Source organism: Lycorma delicatula, chromosome 9 (assembly GCF_047948215.1).
Source record: "Lycorma delicatula isolate Av1 chromosome 9, ASM4794821v1, whole genome shotgun sequence".
Classification (NCBI taxonomy): Eukaryota; Metazoa; Arthropoda; class Insecta; order Hemiptera; family Fulgoridae; genus Lycorma; species Lycorma delicatula.
Genome location: NC_134463.1, coordinates 9152456 through 9173287, shown reverse-complemented (window position 1 = coordinate 9173287; position 20832 = coordinate 9152456). Strand labels below are relative to the sequence as shown.

The window sequence follows — 20832 nt, the reverse complement described above, 5'->3', positions numbered from 1 at the left end:
TCTTGCAATCAGATAATAAAAATTGAATTGAATTTGTTACATTTTTATTATCATAGAAATTTAATCTAAGATGTTACTGAAATTTTACTGTTTGTGGACAATTGACAGTTTCATAACTATTAAAAAACTCAAATAAAATGTCTTAATTTATTTGAACTTAAAATACATATATATAATAATTTAAAATATAATAGTGCATGGTTACTGAGTATTGGTAAAGTTAACAAAAATAAAAAATAAAAAACACTGCTCGTATTTGCCAAAAGAAATTTGACTTTAATTAGAAAGAAAACAAATGAGCATAAGTTAAATCATAACCTTAAATTAAATGAAATTAACATAACGTAATGATACTTATCAGCTGAATCAACATATGAACAATGATATTAAAATGAGAAAATACATGAATATACATTTTTCAAATACACATTTTGAAAATCTACAAATTAACAAAGTTTGAAAATAAGAGAACATAAAAAACCTTATTTATAATTAGATACTTATAAACGTAACATCAATAAAAATAGTGTAACTGGAAAGCTGTTGCGTTACTGACATACTGTAATATGCAAATTAACAAAGAACAGATGTCCTTAACTTAGAAAAATAAATTACAATAATTTCAGTATAAAAAAGAGTTAATTACAATATAATCACATTAAAATAAGTAATAATATATAAATAGAGTTCATTTTGGTAAGTAAGCATTCTTGAAAATATAAAATTACTAAGTCCTAACACATAACTGCACATCAGGAGTAATTTGCTTTAGGTTAATTTACGAGAAGTATTATGAATACAGTTCATGAGTAGAAAAGGATTAATCTCGGCGATTAACAAGTTACAAGATTAAATTATAGAGTTAATTACAATAACAACAAATTGTAATAATTAAGCACGTAAAATAGGTAAGCCACCTATCGTGACTGTACTTAAGTGAATAAATGGTTTTTTAAACTAAACTTGAAATTGAAAGGCATAAGGTATGATAAACTGAATGTTCCACAAATATTAATGATAATATAACTGTTTAACATAATAAATAATGAAAATTGAACTTGCCTTAGCACACAAATATTAGCAAGAGACGAACTCGTGAATGAAGGTAAATGAATACATACAGTAACCCTGGGCGTAGTCCGCAGTGGTGTATCAGGAATGCAGGGGTGAGACGTGGTTTAGAGGTTGAGCAGGACGTGGCGTCTCAAAAATGTAGCAATGAGTTTGGAGAGATTCTGGATCGATGAAAATGTAATCAGCAGCTCGAGAAGATTCGGCGTCGATAGAATTGGCAGTATGTAGTGAATGAAACTCTTTCCACAGAGACTTAATATAGTGAATTGGAAGATTAACTTAACAAAGAAACAAGGCTGGATGAAGATAGAAAACTGTGAAATCACGAAAAAACTGACGAGTAGAACTAGAGAATATTTCGACAGAGAAATACCGCAACGTTTATAAGAGTATGAAGATGAAGAAAGTATTAACATTATACAAGCGAGAGAGAACATCGAAGCCTGGTCCTCCAAGACTGGAGGACCAGGATCCGCACAACGTGAAAGTCAGGACTAGAATGAACAAAGCTGGCGTGGTTGAGAAGTAGGGGAAGTGAACAAAGCAATGGACAGAAGAGTGTGTGTGTGTTGACAAGAGTAGTGTCTTAGTGTTAGTATCAGAAGGATTAGAGAAAACGTGTGGAATTCGGGAACGAAGACATAACAAAAATAATTTACAAGCAAGCAGACCACTAAAAAATTACGTAAGATTGATAAAATAAATTTCTGAATACGCAAGTTGAAGAAATGACATCAGGGCAGACAAGAGAAATAGACTTCTAGGAACTATGACAATATTGAAATTGGTAGAGAATAAAAAACACTAAGCCTAATATATACATTAAGACTAAACAGCAATAAATAATGCGAGATATGAAATAAGCTAATACCAATATGATGATGCAACAGTCAGTCAAGGTGGAGACTGAGAGAAATTGATATCGAAAACAAACCCAAACAACCTATTTAAAAATACACGTAGTTAAGCCTTACAAAAATGCAAAATAAATTACCAAGCCTGTAAACTACAGGACTCGACCATAACCTTGAATTTATTGGAATAAAACAACTTTACGCAACGGCGTAAACAAGGATTTAGAGGAGATGCTTGTGAATCAGAAGCCTGAACACTCGTGTGTGCAATTTGTTTACTTGAACTCTATAAGTTAGCTGAATAAGATATAGTAGTTCTTTGCCAATTAGCCTGAATCATCTTTTTAATTTTTTATACACTGCAGAAGGTAATACTTGGTAACTGAGTATGATATTCTTTTTTGTCATGTGACCTGTTTCTTCAAAAAATGTTTTTCCCAACCATATACTAGATAAAGATTTTTTCATATTTAAAAGGTATTTGTTTATAGTTGGATGTTTATCTAACCATGGCTAACTTGTAGTTCTATTAATCAAGTAACTTAATCTAACTTTTTTAATAAGCGTTGAAAAAGGAAGTTGTTTAACTAAACCTGTTTTTTCCTTTTTTAATATTCAACCCTTATTCTTTACTAAATGATTTTAAAAGTTCCTTCTCCAGTCTCATGTAGTTTTTTTATAAATAATCAAAGCGGAAAATCTTTTTAAATGGTAGATTACGTAGTCATTTTTATAATTTTCTAAAAAATTAATGTAAATAATAATGTAAAAAAATTAATACATTGCATCAGTATCTTGTTTGTTTTATAATTTGAATTTTTTTAATTGACTTTGTTTACTTACATGTTTTTTATTTTAGGTTAAAGTTCGAGAAGCTACAAGTAATGATCCATGGGGTCCCAGCAGTACTTTAATGTCAGAAATTGCTGATTTAACATATAATGTTGTTGCTTTCACAGAAATTATGCAAATGATATGGAAAAGATTAAATGATCACGGTCGTAATTGGCGTCATGTTTATAAAGCACTTGTATTATTAGAATATCTTATAAAAACTGGGTCTGAAAAGGTATGTTAATTAAAAAAATAAGTAAATATTGTTTTTCTGTTTATTTTAAGATTTTATAAACATTATTGAATTTCATAATCCAGTTTAGTTTTTCCCATTTAAATCTTGAAGTACATAAATATTTTGAATTGTAGATTTCAAAATACTTTGAATTGAATATTGTTTGAGTTTTGAATTGTAGAGTATTGTATTATAATAATTTTAAGTTTTTAGACACAGACAGGTTTAAAGTATGTGATTTATGTTCCTCCAACATGAACCTAGCTGAGTACTTGTTGAATGTGTTAATTAGAACACGATAGTGATAACATCAGTTCTAATGTACACTTTTAACTTGATAGATACCAGGCTTGGCTAAAAAAAAACTGATTAATGCTATAAAAATCTTTATTTTTTATTCTTCACAATTTTAACAATATCCCCTTCAAAATATTCCCCTCCAAGATCCCTATACCTCTCCATGCAAATTTTCCATTGGTCAAAGCAGTGTTGGAAGTAATTTTCAGAAAGCATGTTCATGGTCTCAGTCGCTTTGTCTTTCACAGCTTCAACTGTTTTAAATTTTGTTCCTTTCAGTACTGATTTCAGCACTTAGGGAACAGAAAACGGTCACACGAGGCGAGATCTGGTGAATAGGGTGGATGTTCCAATACAGGGATACCATGCTTGGCCAAAAATGTCTTGACTGATAATGCAGTACGGGCCTGGCCATTGTTCTGGTGAAGAATCCATTACTTGTTTTTCCACAATTCATGTTGAATAGATTCTCTGTTGATTCTTATGGTTTCAGTGACTGTGCAACTACTCAACCAGCAGTCTCTTCAGATCAAAAAACCGATTTTTTTCAATGTTTTCATCCGTAGTTGTGGTAGGTCGTCCGGGACGTGGGTCATCTTCAATCTTGTAGTTTTTTTAACCGTTAAAACCACTCAAAAAACTGAGTGCATGATAACATTCATCTCCGTTTATTTCTTTTAACAAAGAATGAGTTTCTGTGGATTTTCCAAGTTTCACAAGAAATTTCATATTAATGCATTGCTGTTTTCAAATGCTTAACATTTGGATCTGATACGGAAGAAGACCACAGCCTGACTAAAGGGTCTGCAGTTGACTCGATGGCAGGAATGGAGAGAAGGGATATCATGTGACTTGGTCATCTGGCATTTAACCTTCTTGCATGCTCTGTTTGTCTGTAGATCAATCATTTTAGTTTTTTTTTTAGCCACACCTCGTACATTACTCATTACATGGTAGTTCAAGATTCTGAATAAGAAAGAAATTTGCCAATACTGATTACTCAAGAGCACTTCTAAAATGCTAAGTCTTATACTGCTGTATGTCATCTTTCATATTGCTTTGAATCACTAACAATAAAATTAGGCTAGTCAGACAACTGTTGTCAGTATATACACACACCTTTCAGAAAGTATATTTTAGGTCTGTATTCTAAATAATTTTCTTGTAGAGTACTCTTACTTCTTTTGTAACAGTGATGCCAATTATCTCATTACTTGCAACATCTATATGATTAATTATTTATTGCATTTTCCACAATGTTAGTTGAATAGATAATGATGGGTCTCGCCAACAGAAAGCCACAAGAATGAAGATGGATGATTCAGACATGTGAGATGAAGATTATATAAGAAAAAATGTGGAGGTTGGAAATGTTTGAGAAAAGAGAGAGAAAGACACAAATTAAGAGGAGAATATACATGTTTTTTCAAAGTATTGGTGAAACTTCAAAAGAGAGTGAGTGTAAGGGGTTTGGAGGAATCAGGAAGTGCAAAATAGAAAGATATAGTGGAGAATTAAAAATAAAAATGCTAACTCTATATGACTTCAGGATTAGGCAGAGAAAACAAAGTGCATTTTTCCGCCCTTAATTTGTGATATATACACCTTGGATTTTTACTGCTTCGCATCTATGTATATATAACTAAAAGTGTGCTTTTTTACAAATATATCCACTGTCATAGGTACACCAGCTTTCTTCTGGTTATGAACTAACCACTTTCAGTTTATATATTTGGGATATTCTATCTAACTGATATGATATTATTTTGAAAATTAGTGATATTAACTTTCAAACAACATAATGAATGATTATACTGCCCCATGCTGACAGTAGTATGGTTGAAAGGTGTGTTAATATTTATTGCATTATTTTAAGATTGTTACCTGTTAACAGAAAATATCCTTCTGTTGTAATACATAATTCTTGTGTAAAATTATTATGAACTTTTATTATGCCAAATTTAAGTAGGAAAGTTATGTACGATGAGTGCAGAACGTTAACTATGCTTTTGTATAAAAACTGATGGAAACTAAGAAAGATTCATAATTATGGGTGCAAGACAGTTTCTTGAACTATGTTTATACTAACACATTTTAACTTACTCAGTTAAAAAGCTATTTGTTACTATAATTTTTTTGATGATTTGTATGGTCTACATTTAAATACTTGTTTACTATTCACAGTTTGCCGTATTGTGTTAACATTATAATAGAGATTGAAAATTAAATTAAAATGATAGAATTAAATTGTAAGTTGAAATTGCAAATAACATAACTAACTAAATAGTAAGGATATTCATGTTATGTTAAACACCAAATGGGATGTACAGTGTAAAAATATTCAGTCCAGAGAGCTAAAAAAAATCTAAAACTTCAGTTACCAATGGGTTAATAGATGTAAATTTCTGAAACTACATTACAGTAAAAATAAATATAAGTAATTCCAGAACTATGATAGTGACTTTGTTTCTTTCCAAATACATAATATAACCTTTGTACCTTTGTTTCCACGTAACAAAGATTCGTATATTACAGTATAAAAAATCAAAATTAAATAATTATTGGACAACCTGCAAAATAAGTCATTGCCCATTTTTTTCTGAAACAATGGCTTGAGACAGATTTAAGCTTATTTCTAAAACTTTTCATTTCTCTTCTTCCAATGAAATGACAAATAAGTATGAATAATAACCTTTGTTATGTGGAAACAAAGGTTATGTTATATATGTAAAAAGAAACAAAGTCATTGGCATAGTTCTGGAATTACCTATATTTATTTTTACTGTAATATAGTAAATAGTAATAAATATGTAATATAGTAAATCAGAAATGTACATCTATCTATTAACCCATTGGTGACTGAAGCCTTAGATTTTTTATTTTATTAGCTCTCAGGACTGAATATTTTTACACACTACAACATTTCTCTTAATGTTTTGTACATTACTAGAATAATAGAATGGAAATGTAAAAAAAATGCTTTACTTACCTTTTCTGATTGATGAAACCTCATACTAAATGACATTTTTAATCCTAAAATTTATGTTTTTTTTTTATAATAGTTTTAATAATTTAATTTGGTGTGGTAGTTTTCAAAAAATTGTTTAGATGTAAAAGTAAACAACACATTTTGCACTGATAAACTGTTTCTGAGTGTTTATTGTGGGCTGCACAAACTGTACATTTTCTAGATGGCCTCTGTTTTTGTTGTAGTAGGATTTTTTTCAATGAAGTGACCCCATTGTTTCACCTGTAAGCACGTTTCGAAGGTATTTCACCCCCATGGTGTTCAGGGAGTGTTACAGTTTCTAACAGCTGTACCACTACATTTAGGTGAAAATCAGTGAAGTTTTGCTTTTTATTACTAGCTAGATTGTGAATAACAGTGGCATTGTATAAACAAAGATCGAATAAATGAAAACACAATTTTTTGTATCCCTTTGCATAGCACCACATTACAGGGTAAGCACAGAGTTTTTGATCTTGTCTATTTACACCGCACATAAATTGGTTGTAATTAGTTACAACATTTGGTTTTATTACTACCTTGGAGTTTGGTTTTCGCTTCTCCCTTTGTGGAACCACTTCCACAAAATCTGGACAATCATGGAGGGAAGAAAGCATTGCTACATCTTTTCTGTCTTTCCAAAAGACACTCAACAAATTAATGCAAGTTGAAAATGTGGTTCACCTTTTTTCAATTTGGTCTTCAACATTTCCTTGTATAAATCTTTCTATTTTTCTTTGCAGTTAAGCAAATGTACCACGTCTTAGAAGTTCAACAAAAAGGTTCAGGGAAGAATACCAATTGTACATGTACAGAACCCAACCTTCATTGAATAAATCATTACATAATTGTAAAACTACTGATTCACTAACACAAATTCCTTACTGTAGGTTCTGGATTTCCTTTACCTACATATGTCTGTCTTTAAATTATAACAATATCCATTTTCTGCATCACACACTAAATCTTTATACCAAAATTACCCTGTTTGGAAGGATGAACGAAAAGCCATTAGGTTTTCATCAATACAAATATTTTTGTTAGTATATACTTTTTTAAATAATTAATAATAAACCTAACCTGCTAAATAATTAATAATAGACCTTACTTTATTGCATTTAGTTGTCCATCGTTACCAACATTAACTTTTTAAATCTTGTAAATTTATTTTTTTAAGTTTTACACCCTTTATACAGAAAAATTTTCACAGAGATTCACCATTTTGTAATTTGTCGCTTGAGTTTGAGTTATCATTTTAGAAGATCTAAATGGCTTAAAAATATTTGCACCGATTAGATTAGTATCGTGGCTGAACAGCTTCTATGGTTTCTAATGAGGTGCTGCAGGGCTCAAATTCAAATTTTAGTAACTTCTTTAATCTTTCTGATTTCAGTTGGCATCAGTTTAGATCTTACTAAGTCTGGACAAGGTAATTGTCAGACTGTTGTAAGTTTATCTAGACATTTAGGTTCTTTTGAATTGAATTAGAACTACGGTAAAAATTTTATAATCTATGAACAAATTATGTTGCTCAGTATTTTAAGGTTGTTTAATATTGAAAATTTGATTTTAATTCATAAGCAAACATTTATGATTTATTTTACAGGGAAATGTAAAATTAAAATTTAAGGAGTTTTTAATCTTACCGATTTGTTTTTTATAACATTCAGGTCGCACTTCAGTGTAAAGAGAATATATTTGCTATTCAGACGCTTAGAGATTTTCAGTATTGTGATGAAGGAAAGGATCAAGGTCTTAATGTAAGAGAGAAAGCTAAACAATTGGTATCACTATTAAAAGATGATGAGAAATTAAGAAATGAAAGAGCAAGAGCTCTTAAAGCAAAAGAAAGATTTGCTCAAACTGCATCTGGTTTTGGTAGTGATACTGGGCTAGTAAGTGTTTTTTTTTTGTTCTCCTTCTTTGTGTTAAATAGTGATATTTATTTTATGTGTGAGTGTGTACTCATTTGATTTTTGCTGAGAATGTTACTACTTAACAGTTTGTGCTAAACTAAAATATTAATTCTTTTTTTATGGTTCCTGGTAAAAATAATTTAAGCTTTTTAAAAAATGAACTATGATTTCACTTTTTTCTGTTTAAAAATTACAATCTGTTTTTGAAAAAGTTGTCTTCATTTTATCCCTTAAAAAAAAAAAAAAATTAAACTGTTGCTGTTTGTAGGTAAAGACATTAATACCATTTATTCATTGAATTGGTATAATAATCTTTTGTCAAAACAAAACCTTTTGGTCTTGTGGTTTTTATTTTACCTTAGTTGTAATAGATTTTATCATTTTTTTGTCAAATATGTTTGTAATATTTAACTCCTAGATATTATCATTTAGAGCTTACTTTAGGTGATTCCTTGCTTTATTGTTCGTAATGCAGTCAGTACTAAGCATTCCCAGCATTCTCAAAGTCTGCTGCCTGAAATATATTGTTTTAATTTTTTCAGTTAAAGCTTCATCTAGCTTCCATACAGGCTTGTTTAGACTACGATTCTTGTGCAAGCTACTGTGTGTTTGTTCCTTTTAATGTTCTTTTAACCATACAAAAGAAATTAATAAGTTATTCTGAGTTGTGAGTCACATTATCTTCACCCAGATATGATATTTGACACCAAGGAAATTAAGTCTGGAAATCTACTTTACATTGATTGTCAAGAACAGTTTAGATTTTACTGGTCATTACCTACTAAATGCCATAATTTTATTTTTTTTATTCCTATTAAAATGTTAAAAATATTTTACTCGTCCATAACATTTCTTAATCAATAAAAAGCTGTCTGGAAAGTAGTCTCATCTGATATTGTCACTCTGTCATCTGTAAATATGGAGTTTCTACAATCTTACTTTGTAGTCTGATATTTTTAGGTTTCTCAGTCTGCACACTATCACTTTTTGAAGGCATCATCTTGTTATAAATTCTTGTTGAACTCGCATATTCTTAGTAACCTGTAAGTGTTTCTTCACACTTAACCATATAAATCCACTGTGCCTTAGTAAATCCCTATCCTACAAAAGGCTTTTTCTTAATTAATAAATTCAACATTAATTCCTTTATCACATTGTCTCAGTATGATCTTTCTTTCAGTAATTATGACATAATAGTTTTATTATAATCCATCTAGATGCTAAAATTAAACAGATATGTTACATATAATTAAGTGTGCAAACCTATTCACTAGATTGATTTTATCAATTCAAAAATTCGTTTGTAGTTCAAAAACAATATATATTTCTTAATAATTTTTGCTGGACTAATTTTTTTTTACGTCATCAGATGAATGAATTCAATACAGATACATCTGATGAAATATGTTTCTTCTATCTATTATTTTAAAATTATTTTTAGTGCATAATATGTATTGATTTACTTGTTTGATAAAGTAACAACATATGCTACCAAAGCGCTTAATAACAAAGGAGAAATAAATATGACAAGAGAATATTATATAAAATATTTATTGTAATAATTACTGTAAATATGGTTTACAATTTCTCCCTGTGTGGTAAGTTGGGAATGAATATTATGTACAGTTTTGTAAAAATCATGTACCACTATAAGGAATTGGTTATGGTAAAGTTTAGACTAGTATGTGCACTGCACTATTGGCCTCTTTTATATATGGGTGGAGATTATGTTGTGGGTTTGAGTAGTGGTGGTTTTAAGTGTCAGTACTCATTTGGGTTTCTTTTGTTTCCTTTTCCAGTCATTAAGTAGTCATTAAAATTTTTACTGCAAACTTAATTTTGCCAACTTTTGAGTTGTTAGTGAGTTTACGTGTTTTATTTTTTATTATTTTATTGACTTGTAAACCTAGTAAGTAATACATCCAAGCCAAGACAACACTTAGTGTTTTAAATTTATCAGTATAGAGGTGGGTTTTGCCTTGGATTTAAGATAATCATTAAAATCTTTAGTATTTATTAAAAATTCATATAATAATTATATAATTTATATAATCAAATAATTAACTATATAATAAATAAAATGGAAATAAATACTAAAAAAGAAGAACTAATAGAAAAACTAAAAAATATAGCGGCAGAACTAGCCCGACTTAATGAAAGGAAGAAGCATCAGTGATGGAACAACTGCTGTGACTTAGCAGTGGAGGCTAGACTTAGAGCGTGGACAAAGTTTTAAAATAATAAAACAGAAGAAAACCACACAAAACTAATACAACAATGAAAACAAACACAAAAAGCATTAAGAGCAGCTAAAAGAAAATTTCACAACGAACAATTAAATCAAATAGAAGATGACTTCGCAAAAAATAACAACAGACAATATTACAAAACATTTAAAAACGAGATCAAAACTTATACATCACCAACACTAATGCTAAAAAACAAACACTGAGTAATAGCATATAATGATAAAGAAAATGTGGATATAATGGCTGGAAGTTTCAAAAAGCTGCTGAATTGCAAAAACCCGACCACCCTATTTGATATCCCAACACAGTAATAAAAACCTCAACAGAAAATATACAAACAACAACAAAAGAAGAATTAAAAAGTGCAATTATACAACTAAGAAACAACAAAGCAAGCGGTGAAGACCAACTAACTGCAGAATTATGGAAAATGCAATAATAAGTCTACAAGGAGTGATCCAAAAAATATGGGAAAATGGAGAAATCCCAGAAAAATGGACTATAGCAATAATATGCCCGATCCAAGAAAAAACAAACCCGGATAATTACAGAGGGATATCCTTATTAGATTGCACGTATAAAGTATTATCTAGAATAATCTATAACAGAATAAAAGACCGACTAAAAAATGAATTAAGGGAATACCAAGGAGGGTTTAGACCTGGAAGAAGCTGCCCGGAACAGATACTGAACCTAAAACTCATATTCGATTATTACAGATTGAGAGACAAACTGGTAATATCCTTTAGAGATTCTAAAAAGACGTATAACTGCATACATAGAGAATCCCTATTAAAGATACTAAGGAACTTTGCTCTGCATCCAAAACTAATCAAAATGATCAGCCTAACTTTAAAACACACAATGTCAAAGGTTAAATTAAAAAGGAGATATGTCAATGTTAAAGAGGAGCTATATCAGATGCATTTGAAGTAAAAACGGGATTGAGACAGGGAGATGGATTATCCCTATTATTATTTAACTGTGCACTAGTATATGTAATTAGAGAATGGAGAAAATTAAATCCGGAAAGAATAAAAATTGGAACAAAAATTAAAGTAAACTGCCTGGGTTTCGCATATGATCTATCCCTCCTCTCAAACAACATAAAAGAAACTAGTAGCCGAATAGAAACACTAGAACAACTTGCTGAAAAAATAGGTTTGAAAATATCATATGAAAAAACTAAAATTATGGTTAGAGATCCACTATTTTAATCATATAAACATAAATGAAAAAAGTGGAACTAGTGGGAAAATTTAAATACCTAGGTGATACCATAACATATAACATTAATGAGAAAATAAGCTGTCAAGAAAGAACTGAGAAACTTAAAAAAGCATTAATAACTACCCAAAACAATAAAAAATACCTGTCGACAAAAACTAAAATCAGACAATACCAAACAGTAATTCTTCCAGAAATACAATATGCTAGCAAGACTCTCTTCAGACCATACAAAATTGGAGAAGTAGAAAGGATCAAAAAGATATAAAGGAAGATAGTCAGAAAATGCTTAAACAAGAAAAACATAGTAGAAGGACAGTGGAGGATAATCCCAAACGAAGAAGTATTTAAATAATAACCCCACTAACAAATTTCTCAGGAAAAAATTTCATTCTTGGGGCACCTACTTAGAACAAAAAACACCAGACTTGCAAATCAAATAATTAACTTATACTGAGAAAGAACAACAAAACCGAAATGGATAAAGGAAGTCCAAAAAGATATGGAAGAGTTGAGAATCTCCAAAGAAGATCCAATCACAAACTAATTAAAGCTATTATGATAACATTTGAACTTAAAATAAATAAAAAATCCAACAGGATCTATTCAGACGAGGACAGGCGCCAAAGATCAGAACGCATCAAAAAGATGTGGGAAAAAAGAAAAGAAGCAAGAATAAAACAACTCACACAATTCAGAAATAAGAAGAACCGATTGCAAAATGGACTGGCCCAGAAATTGAACTAAAGTGATCCTATGAGGTCGTTAAAGCAACAAAACAAAACAAACATTCAGTTGACTATTAAGAAATTATTTTTAAAAAATGCTGAAAAATTATCAAAAGTCTGTATTAAGTATCATGAAGTTTAGTTAGTATTATTTATAGATTATTTAATCTTAAAAATTAAAAATATTTACCAAAGAAAAAAATTGATAAACAAAAATAGGGGCAAAATGTTATGATAAATTTTAAGCTTGATTTGATCAGGATTTTTAGTAATCAAATATCTGGTGATGTGTGAATTAATATACCCACTTAAATGACACCTTGCCTCATTTGACAAATACAGTATTGGGTCTATCTGTCCATTGACAATGTTTTTGAAAAGTCAGTCACAATAATTAAGATGATTTGGTTTACCTGTTTTAAGTCATTGCATAGTTGTTACACGGTATGGTTTCAAATTTAAGTGACAAAGAATCTTACAGAAAGATATGTGTTTTGCATCACTTTGTTGTTATAACTTATGTACAAATTTGTTTTGGACTGGTAGAAATTCTTTTTATTGGCTATGGTCCCTGAAACCATAAAGGAAGATTGTCTATTTTATTTTGAAACTGACTGATATTGGCATTAATAGAGATCTTTCTGCAAATGTTTTGATGTGTTTGTTGAAAGGATCCTGAACGCACAGCTTACACTATAGCAACCTTTCCTCAATTGAATAAGATATGTTAGAAAAACACAACTTGAAAGAATGAAATTATGCTGCGCTAAAAGTTAAACAGTTTAAACAAGAGCAGTAACATAAACATCCAATAGTAGCATTAAAGGTGAGACTAAAATAACTGTAGTTTGAGGCAGCTCAGTTTGGTTTTAAGTTGCTCAACTGGTATCACTGTTCTGTCATCTATTTAGTAAAAAAGAGTAGTTAATTTTAAATAGTAGGTTCAAAATTTCATTTCAAATTTTTGAAAGGTAAATTTTTTATTATAGATTTTATATCATTCATGATTTTACTTTTATATAAAAAGAGTAAATCCATTACTTTTTTTGTTGACATGTTCTCTAATTTTACTGGAAGAATTTTTTTTAATTAGTTACATTATCAGCATAGTTTTTGATGATTTTGTTTTGGAAAAGACTGGTCATAAAGCCTTTTTTTTTTCATTTTAAACAAATTGCCCTAAATTATAGATCCAGATATTTGAAATGAGTATGTATAAATGAAAGACTAAGAACAGATAATCTAATCTTGTACATCATGTAATTGTGGACATAATGTAAAATCATCAGTTGTGCATACACAAAAATCATGTTGTGTGAAAAACACAACATCCAATTGTGTGAAAAATTTAAAATTATAAAATTCATACTTTACTAACATTTTGATATTAAGAAAAGGTAATAATTTATTTAAAATAAGATATTTACTTACTTTTTTTTTAATTTGTAATTATTTAATTGAATTGTCATTAAGGGGAAAAAAGAAATCCATTATATAGATATAGAATTAAATAAATCTAGAATACTGGATTAGTTAAGTCAATAGCTCATTTCCAGTGGAAATCTCATCTAACAGATAGTTGATTTTGATTCTATATCTACATGATATCTGGGGATATGCTAGATTGTTCCTTTATAAACCCTTCTCTATATTTGGTTGTTTAGTAGAAATTTATGCAGTTAGATATTTGTGGTACTTTGATCAATTTTTTTTTACAGTGAATCATTCATTTTATTTGAATGATGATTAAAAATTATTGTGAGTATAAATCTTTCTGTGCTGTATGCATTGCTTTGTGATGGTTAAAAGTGTTATACAAAATCTATAATTTTATTTAATTATTTGTAATCTTGATTCTGAAATGTAAACTGATAAATATTAAATTATTAATCACACACATATATATTCATATTGAACCACTGTAAGATATTTTTATGAATTACGAACATTAATTTATGTGTTCTTTGTTTTTAATTAATAATCATGCATTCTTTAACTTTCAGCATTTATTTTTATTTTATTGGGTGTTTTAGTGTGCACACAATTTTCTTCTAACTTGCACGTATCTTTTTTCTCTGTCTGTTAACAGGACACAGTGTCACCCTCCAGCCCCAGTTATCCAGGGGTGAGTTTCCTTTTTGTTGGTGTTGCGTACGTGTATAAATATTAATTATTAAGTCTGCATGCTTCATATTACTTTGGTTTATTGCTTTTTAAATTAAAATCATATTTGCACAATTTACTTTGCATTTTTTTAAATTTTATTCTTTCTGATTTGAGTATATTTATTACTTAGTAATTATTTTGTGAGTGGTATATTGAGAGAATAAAGCATCCTCTGACAACACTTGTAAATTCTATGTTTAAGCTGCTGCAGCTTTAATATGTGATGGATTTAATTTTATTTTATATTGATATTCTAAAAATCCATCTAAGAAGAATCCAGAACTGTATTGTGAGAAGCAGTCAAATGAACTGTTAACCATTCAGCCAAATGTACTGAAAGCTTAACTTAAATTTAGTTGTGATTATATGCTGAAGACAAGTAAAACAAACTGTATAAAGTATTTTTTGCATACATTGATAGCGATCTGCTAAATGTAGTTATATAAAGTAAATGTTAAGTTTAAAAAGCAAACAAAATAATGGGAAAGATTTAAAATAAATTTTAATTATTGAAACTGGATTTCAGTCTTGAATCTCTAGTATCAAAAATGTTTGTGCCATTGGTAAACCGCTAACCTAAACTTAATTTAAATTAATAATTGAATTATTCTCATTTTTTATATTAATCACTTAATAAATTCTTGATAAAATCTTCTTGTTATTTTTTTTCAATTATCTTTGTTGTTAAGGAACAGGAAGTTAATTTATTTAAAAACTATTTTGTTGTCTCATCATAATAAATAATATCAGTTCATTTTGCTAATATGTAAATGCGAGTTGTATTTTGGGATTGTATTACCCCCTGCCACAAAATTTACCAATGTGGATTATATGGCTTTTAATTCTATCTAATTTTCAAACAAACACAGTAATTTATATTAAATAATTTATTTACATAATTATTATATATTTATTTATTGTTTTTCCTTATATTTTCTTTTTTTTTATTCATGATATTTCTATTAAAAAAATAAAAATACTCTGATTGGTTTAGATTTTGTCACCATTATTTTAAAATTATTTTATATAATTTAAGCAGTTAATTTAGTTATGTATACATTTTGATGATGAGTGCGTGAATGAATGAGTGAGTGTGAGTATGTTCACGTCTCAAGGTGTAATAGAATATTATTTTATTGTTTTATTATTTGGTATAAATACACTGTTGAAGTAATTTATCTGTACAATTATATCATTGAGATATGGTTTTGATAATACTTTATCAATGTTTGAATTAATGAAGAATTTTTGAGAGGTTACTTGTATTTAAATTTTTTTCTTGTACTTATTCAGAAATCTCTTATACTTTCATGTAGTGATCACTATACCTGTTAAGAGTATTGATTTTGATCATTATGATTTGATTTCCTTTAAGCTGTTATTACAATTAAACTAACATTTTGTGCAATTAATTGTGTTAATTATTTGTTAGTGCTGTATTAGGAATTAATTATTAACAAAAAAAGTTTGATTGCAAGAAAAAAGTTTAATTTTTAAGATTGCAAAACTTTTATAACATTAGAATGATATAAATTAGTAATGTGTATTATTTTATACTTACAGTTCCGTGAATCCTGGAGAAATTCCTGTGATACAGAAACTCCTACGAGAGGTACCGGTAAGTCTCTTTATATGAACTAAGTTATTATTTTTAGAACTAAATGTATTTAAAATGACTTTTTTCATTTTAATTTCTTTTATATAATTGTATATAAAAAAAATTAGGTAAAGTATTGATATTTATCAGGATCTGCTGTCCAGAATTATTTTGAAGTTCCTTAAACAAAAAATATGTTTATTATAAAACTGTCTGTATGTGTTAGCTTTGATTATATATTTCATGAGGTACCTTGTACCTTAAGAAAATCAGTTCTACTTACATTTCAAAAAGATGGGTAACTAAGTGAAAGATTAGAAGAGATGTTATGTTTTAAAGGAGTTAGACTTACTAGAAAAATTTATGTGTAGGCTGGTATGTACAAGGTTTGATTAAAATACGCAGAATCTTTTAATTTCTCAGACTGTATTAGTCCAAGTGTCACAATTTTTTTTTTGTTGTGCTGTTACATTGTCCCTAACATAAGAGGGCTGTTTTTTTTTCAACCTCCGATTGGGGATCAAGTAAACAAGAGATTGTGTGTCACGCAATTATGCTGCCCCCTCACCCCAACCTCTGACATTGCCGGCTCCGTTTCATCAGTCTGAGCCGAGCTACGGGCAATTAAACATGGCCATTACAATTGATGCTCCTGCCAAGTGTGATATGTTTTCTGCAAGCAGAAGGATGTAGTTCTGCTGAAATCCATCGCACAATATGCCTAGGTTATGGTGAAAACTTTATGGGTGATGGTAATGTACAGGAATGGTATAGGAAATTTAAAGAAGGGCAAACAGATGTTCATGATGAAGATGGGCAAGGATGTAAGTTTGTTGCTACTGTACGCCAGGTTGAGCCTGTTGATGATTTTGTCCGTGACAAATGGAGGTTTACAATAAGTGAACTTTCTGCAGAAATCCCAGAAATTTCAAGGTCTTCTCTATACACAGTTTTGACTAAAGACCTAGGATACCTACTGGAAACTGTGTGCACATTGAGTTCCAAAAATGTTGAGTTGACGATCACAAAACTGCGAATGAATTCAGCCTTAATTAAATTCTGTCAAGACACTGAGCAACAGGAAAAAATGGTTACAGTTTTTTGGGACTATGAAGATGTCTTGTTGATGGACTTTATGGAGCAGAGGACAACAATAAGTTTATTGTGAATCTTTACATTGCCTCTACAGAGCAATCCAGAACAAACAAAGAGGCATGCCCTTGTCCATCGTGGTTTTGATCCATGTTCGCACTGTGCCTACATAGACAAGACCTTCTCAAGCAATTAAAGTGGGAAGTTTTTGACCATCCATTGTATAGTCCAGACCTAGTACCTAGTGATTTTCACCTCTTTCAATAATTGAAGGCATGGTTGGGCGGACAACACTGCCACCAACAAAGAACTTCATGAGACTGTCAAGAGGTGCCTTACCTCACTGGCGGCAAACTTCTTTGAAGAGGGCATCGGAAAAATGTAGTCATGATATTACAGATGCCTCAGTCGTTTTTGTGATTATGTAGAAAAATAAGATAGATACTAGTCAACTTTTAGTAATAAAATCATTTTGCTATGTCAATGTGTTCTTTTTTTTTGTAGCCCATTGGAGGTAGAAAAAAAAAATAGCCCTCGTATATTTAAATTGGTAGCCATATTGGATGCGTAGTTTATTGTTGGCTGTCGAAAAGGTTAAATGTGTTTTGGGTATAACAATTTTTTACTTTTGGAAGAAATGGAACAAAGCGTTTGCATTAAATTTTGCTTTAAGAATGGCAAGAAGTGCAACACCACATTGTAAGTGTTGAATGTTGCTTTTAGCAATTCTTCTATGAATAAAACAAGCGTTTACATGTAAGTGGTACGAACACTTCAAAAAGGGCCATGAAGAAGTTGAAGATGACCAGCACCCCGTACTTCCCAGCAACAACCGATGACAGCATCTAAAAAGTTAAGAAAATAATTATGGACAACTGTCAAATCACTGTCACAGAGATTGCTGATGATGTTGACATATCATTTGGCTCATGCCAAGCATTTTTTTCAGATGTGGGCATGAAATGTGTGATTCCAAAATAAATGAAAGATTGTTCCAAAATAAATTGTTGAATTTCATCCAAAAGGAGTGCTGAATGAACATTGCTCAGGAGTTGTTGAATGAAGTGAATGACGATCCAGAACTGCTCAAATGGATCATAACTAGTGAAACATGGATCATAACACATGGTCAAGCATAAATCATAACTAATGATGAAACATGGGTGTATGGGTTTGATGTTGAAAGTAAGACCCAAGACCGATAAAAGCTCATCAAGTTCAATCGATTGTGAAGGTTCTGATCACTGTGTTTTTCGATTTCAACAGCTTTAATGTATCATGAGTTCTTGCACAGGGCGTACAGTCAATAAAGAGCACCTGGAAGTTCTACGTCATTTGTATGAAGCAATCCAAAGAAAACGCCTGGATTTGTGGCAAAACAATTCAGGGCAGTTGCACCACAATAATGAATCTGCTCACACTTCTCTGAATGTTTGTAAATTTTTGGCCAAAAACAAGACCGTTCTGATGCCTTAGCCTCTCCGTATTCACGTAACATGACCCCCTGTGACTTCTTCCTACTCTTCAGGCTGAAAAGAACCTGAAAGATGACGTTTTGCCAACATTAAAGAGATAAAGACAGAATCACTGAAGGAGTTAAACACTATACTGAAAATTATATTTCAGAGGTGCGTAGAAGATTACAATTGTATTAAATCTGAAGCAAAGTACTTTGGTGACAAAATCAGTATTGATAAATTAATAACAATTTTTTTGAGAAAAACTAAAATTTTGCGTATTTTTTATCAAATTTCATATTTAGCATATCGAAAAATAATACTATCATATTAAGTTCATTATAATTTTTTATAATATGAATTTATATTGCATTGTGATACTTATTGTTATAATTCCTTAATTGATTTATTTTTTATCAAAAGTTTTATTTAATTTCTCTTTGTGTTTATTTTTTTTCAAAATCAATTAAATCTTTTGTATACATGTAACCAATAAATCCTAATTCTTTAAGTATTTCTAAGTGTAATGAATATAATGTATTATTAATAAAAAAATCTTACACTTGTTTAACTTCTTGTTTTATTCTAAAATCTTTCGCATAATTCTTTTGTCTTTTTGATAGATAATAATTAAGATTTTTTATATTTATAATTGTCTATTTAGATATTATTTTGTATTCCAAACATGTCTTATTAAATCTGATTTTGTGTATTAAGTTTAATAGTTTGAAATGCAATTTATAGAACTTGAATATGTTTTTGCTTGGATAGCATTTGTAATAGTTATTAAAAAATCCAATTAATTCATCATTATATACTGACCACTGTGCTCATTAAAATCAATGTTAACTGAAAACTTAACCACCAAAACAGAGTAACAAATAAGTAAACTTAAATAACACCAATAATTGAATTTCACAGTATCTGCATCATGAGTTGGTATACAATTCTATAATTACATCAATCGGTTATTAAAAAAAAATTAGAAAACTTAAATTATCATTATTATAACCCTAAACTTCTTGATGAACATACAACTCCACTACCATTACTGGAATGATGGATTTTGTTAATATTGAATTTAATGATCAATATGTTTATAATTTTTTGAAAATTCAAAAGATTATACACAGTATGTCAGATAAGTTTCCAAACTAAATTAAATAAAAATACAGATTTAAATATAAACGAATTTACCCACATCAGCCCTCTACATTGAACCCTTCTCTAGTTATACACTCATTGCAGCATCGGTAGAGCCTGTCAAATGTTCTGAAGAAATCACTTTGTCGGGCGAAGAGAGCAGGTGGGATAACACTGATTTGATTTGTGGCGTAATAACGTGTTAAAACTATTGCCATGTGTGCTAGGGCATTGTCGTGTAAGAGAATTTAACTGCCCAGATCCTGGTATTTAGGCCAAATTTGATGGATGTGACGCATCAGGTGTTACATTACTTCCAAATAGAATTTAGAATTTACGGTTTGACCAATTGGGACAAATTCATGATGAATCAGGCCCTTTAAGTTGAAGAATGCAATCAACATCATTTTCACTCTTGATTTTTTTTGCTTGACTTTCGCGAGTCTTTGTGCTCCAGGACTCAACCAAGTAGTGAATTGATGCTTCATTTGTGGATACTACATGAAGTTACTAGCTTTCATCCCCATTTATAATTGTTTGCAAAAAATTCAAGTTGTATTGGCAGTTTCAACGAAGTCTTGAGCGCAAGAAAGACCACCTGTTTTTGTTCTTTTGTCGAGGAGTGTGGAACGAAACGAGAGCACATCTTTCAGCGGTTCATTATTTTTCTTACAATTAAAGATACCATGTCTTTACTGATGTTTCGCTCTTTTGCTATTTCCCGAAAGGTAAGATGAGGTAGTTCAAGCAGGAGCACACGCACTTTCGCAACGTTTTCATCATGAACAGTTGTTGATTGCCTACCATTTCATTCGTTGTCATCCAACTCTCTACCGTCTTTAAACCCCTTCCACCACGTGTATGTTGTAGTACGAGATGCAGCTTCATCACCGAATGCTTGCTGTATCGTAGAATAAGTTTCAATGAAAGATTTTTGAAGTCAAACACAAAATTAT

At 30.0% G+C, this 20832-nt stretch overlaps 1 protein-coding gene across 7 annotated transcripts in view; it reads left to right on the top strand.

The window, feature by feature from the left end:
- lqf (epsin homolog lqf) overlaps positions 1-20832 on the top strand; it is a 119766-nt gene that overhangs the window by 77429 nt on the left and 21505 nt on the right. For 5 of the 7 annotated variants that reach the window (XM_075375652.1, XM_075375649.1, XM_075375650.1 and 2 more), the window contains 4 exons: positions 2788-2997; positions 7972-8196; positions 14511-14546; positions 16151-16205. In XM_075375652.1, coding sequence (XP_075231767.1) covers positions 2788-2997; positions 7972-8196; positions 14511-14546; positions 16151-16205 — 526 coding nt within the window. The remainder of the gene's footprint in view (positions 1-2787; positions 2998-7971; positions 8197-14510; positions 14547-16150; positions 16206-20832) is intronic. The other 2 variants (XM_075375654.1, XM_075375651.1) reach the window with 1 other exon arrangement.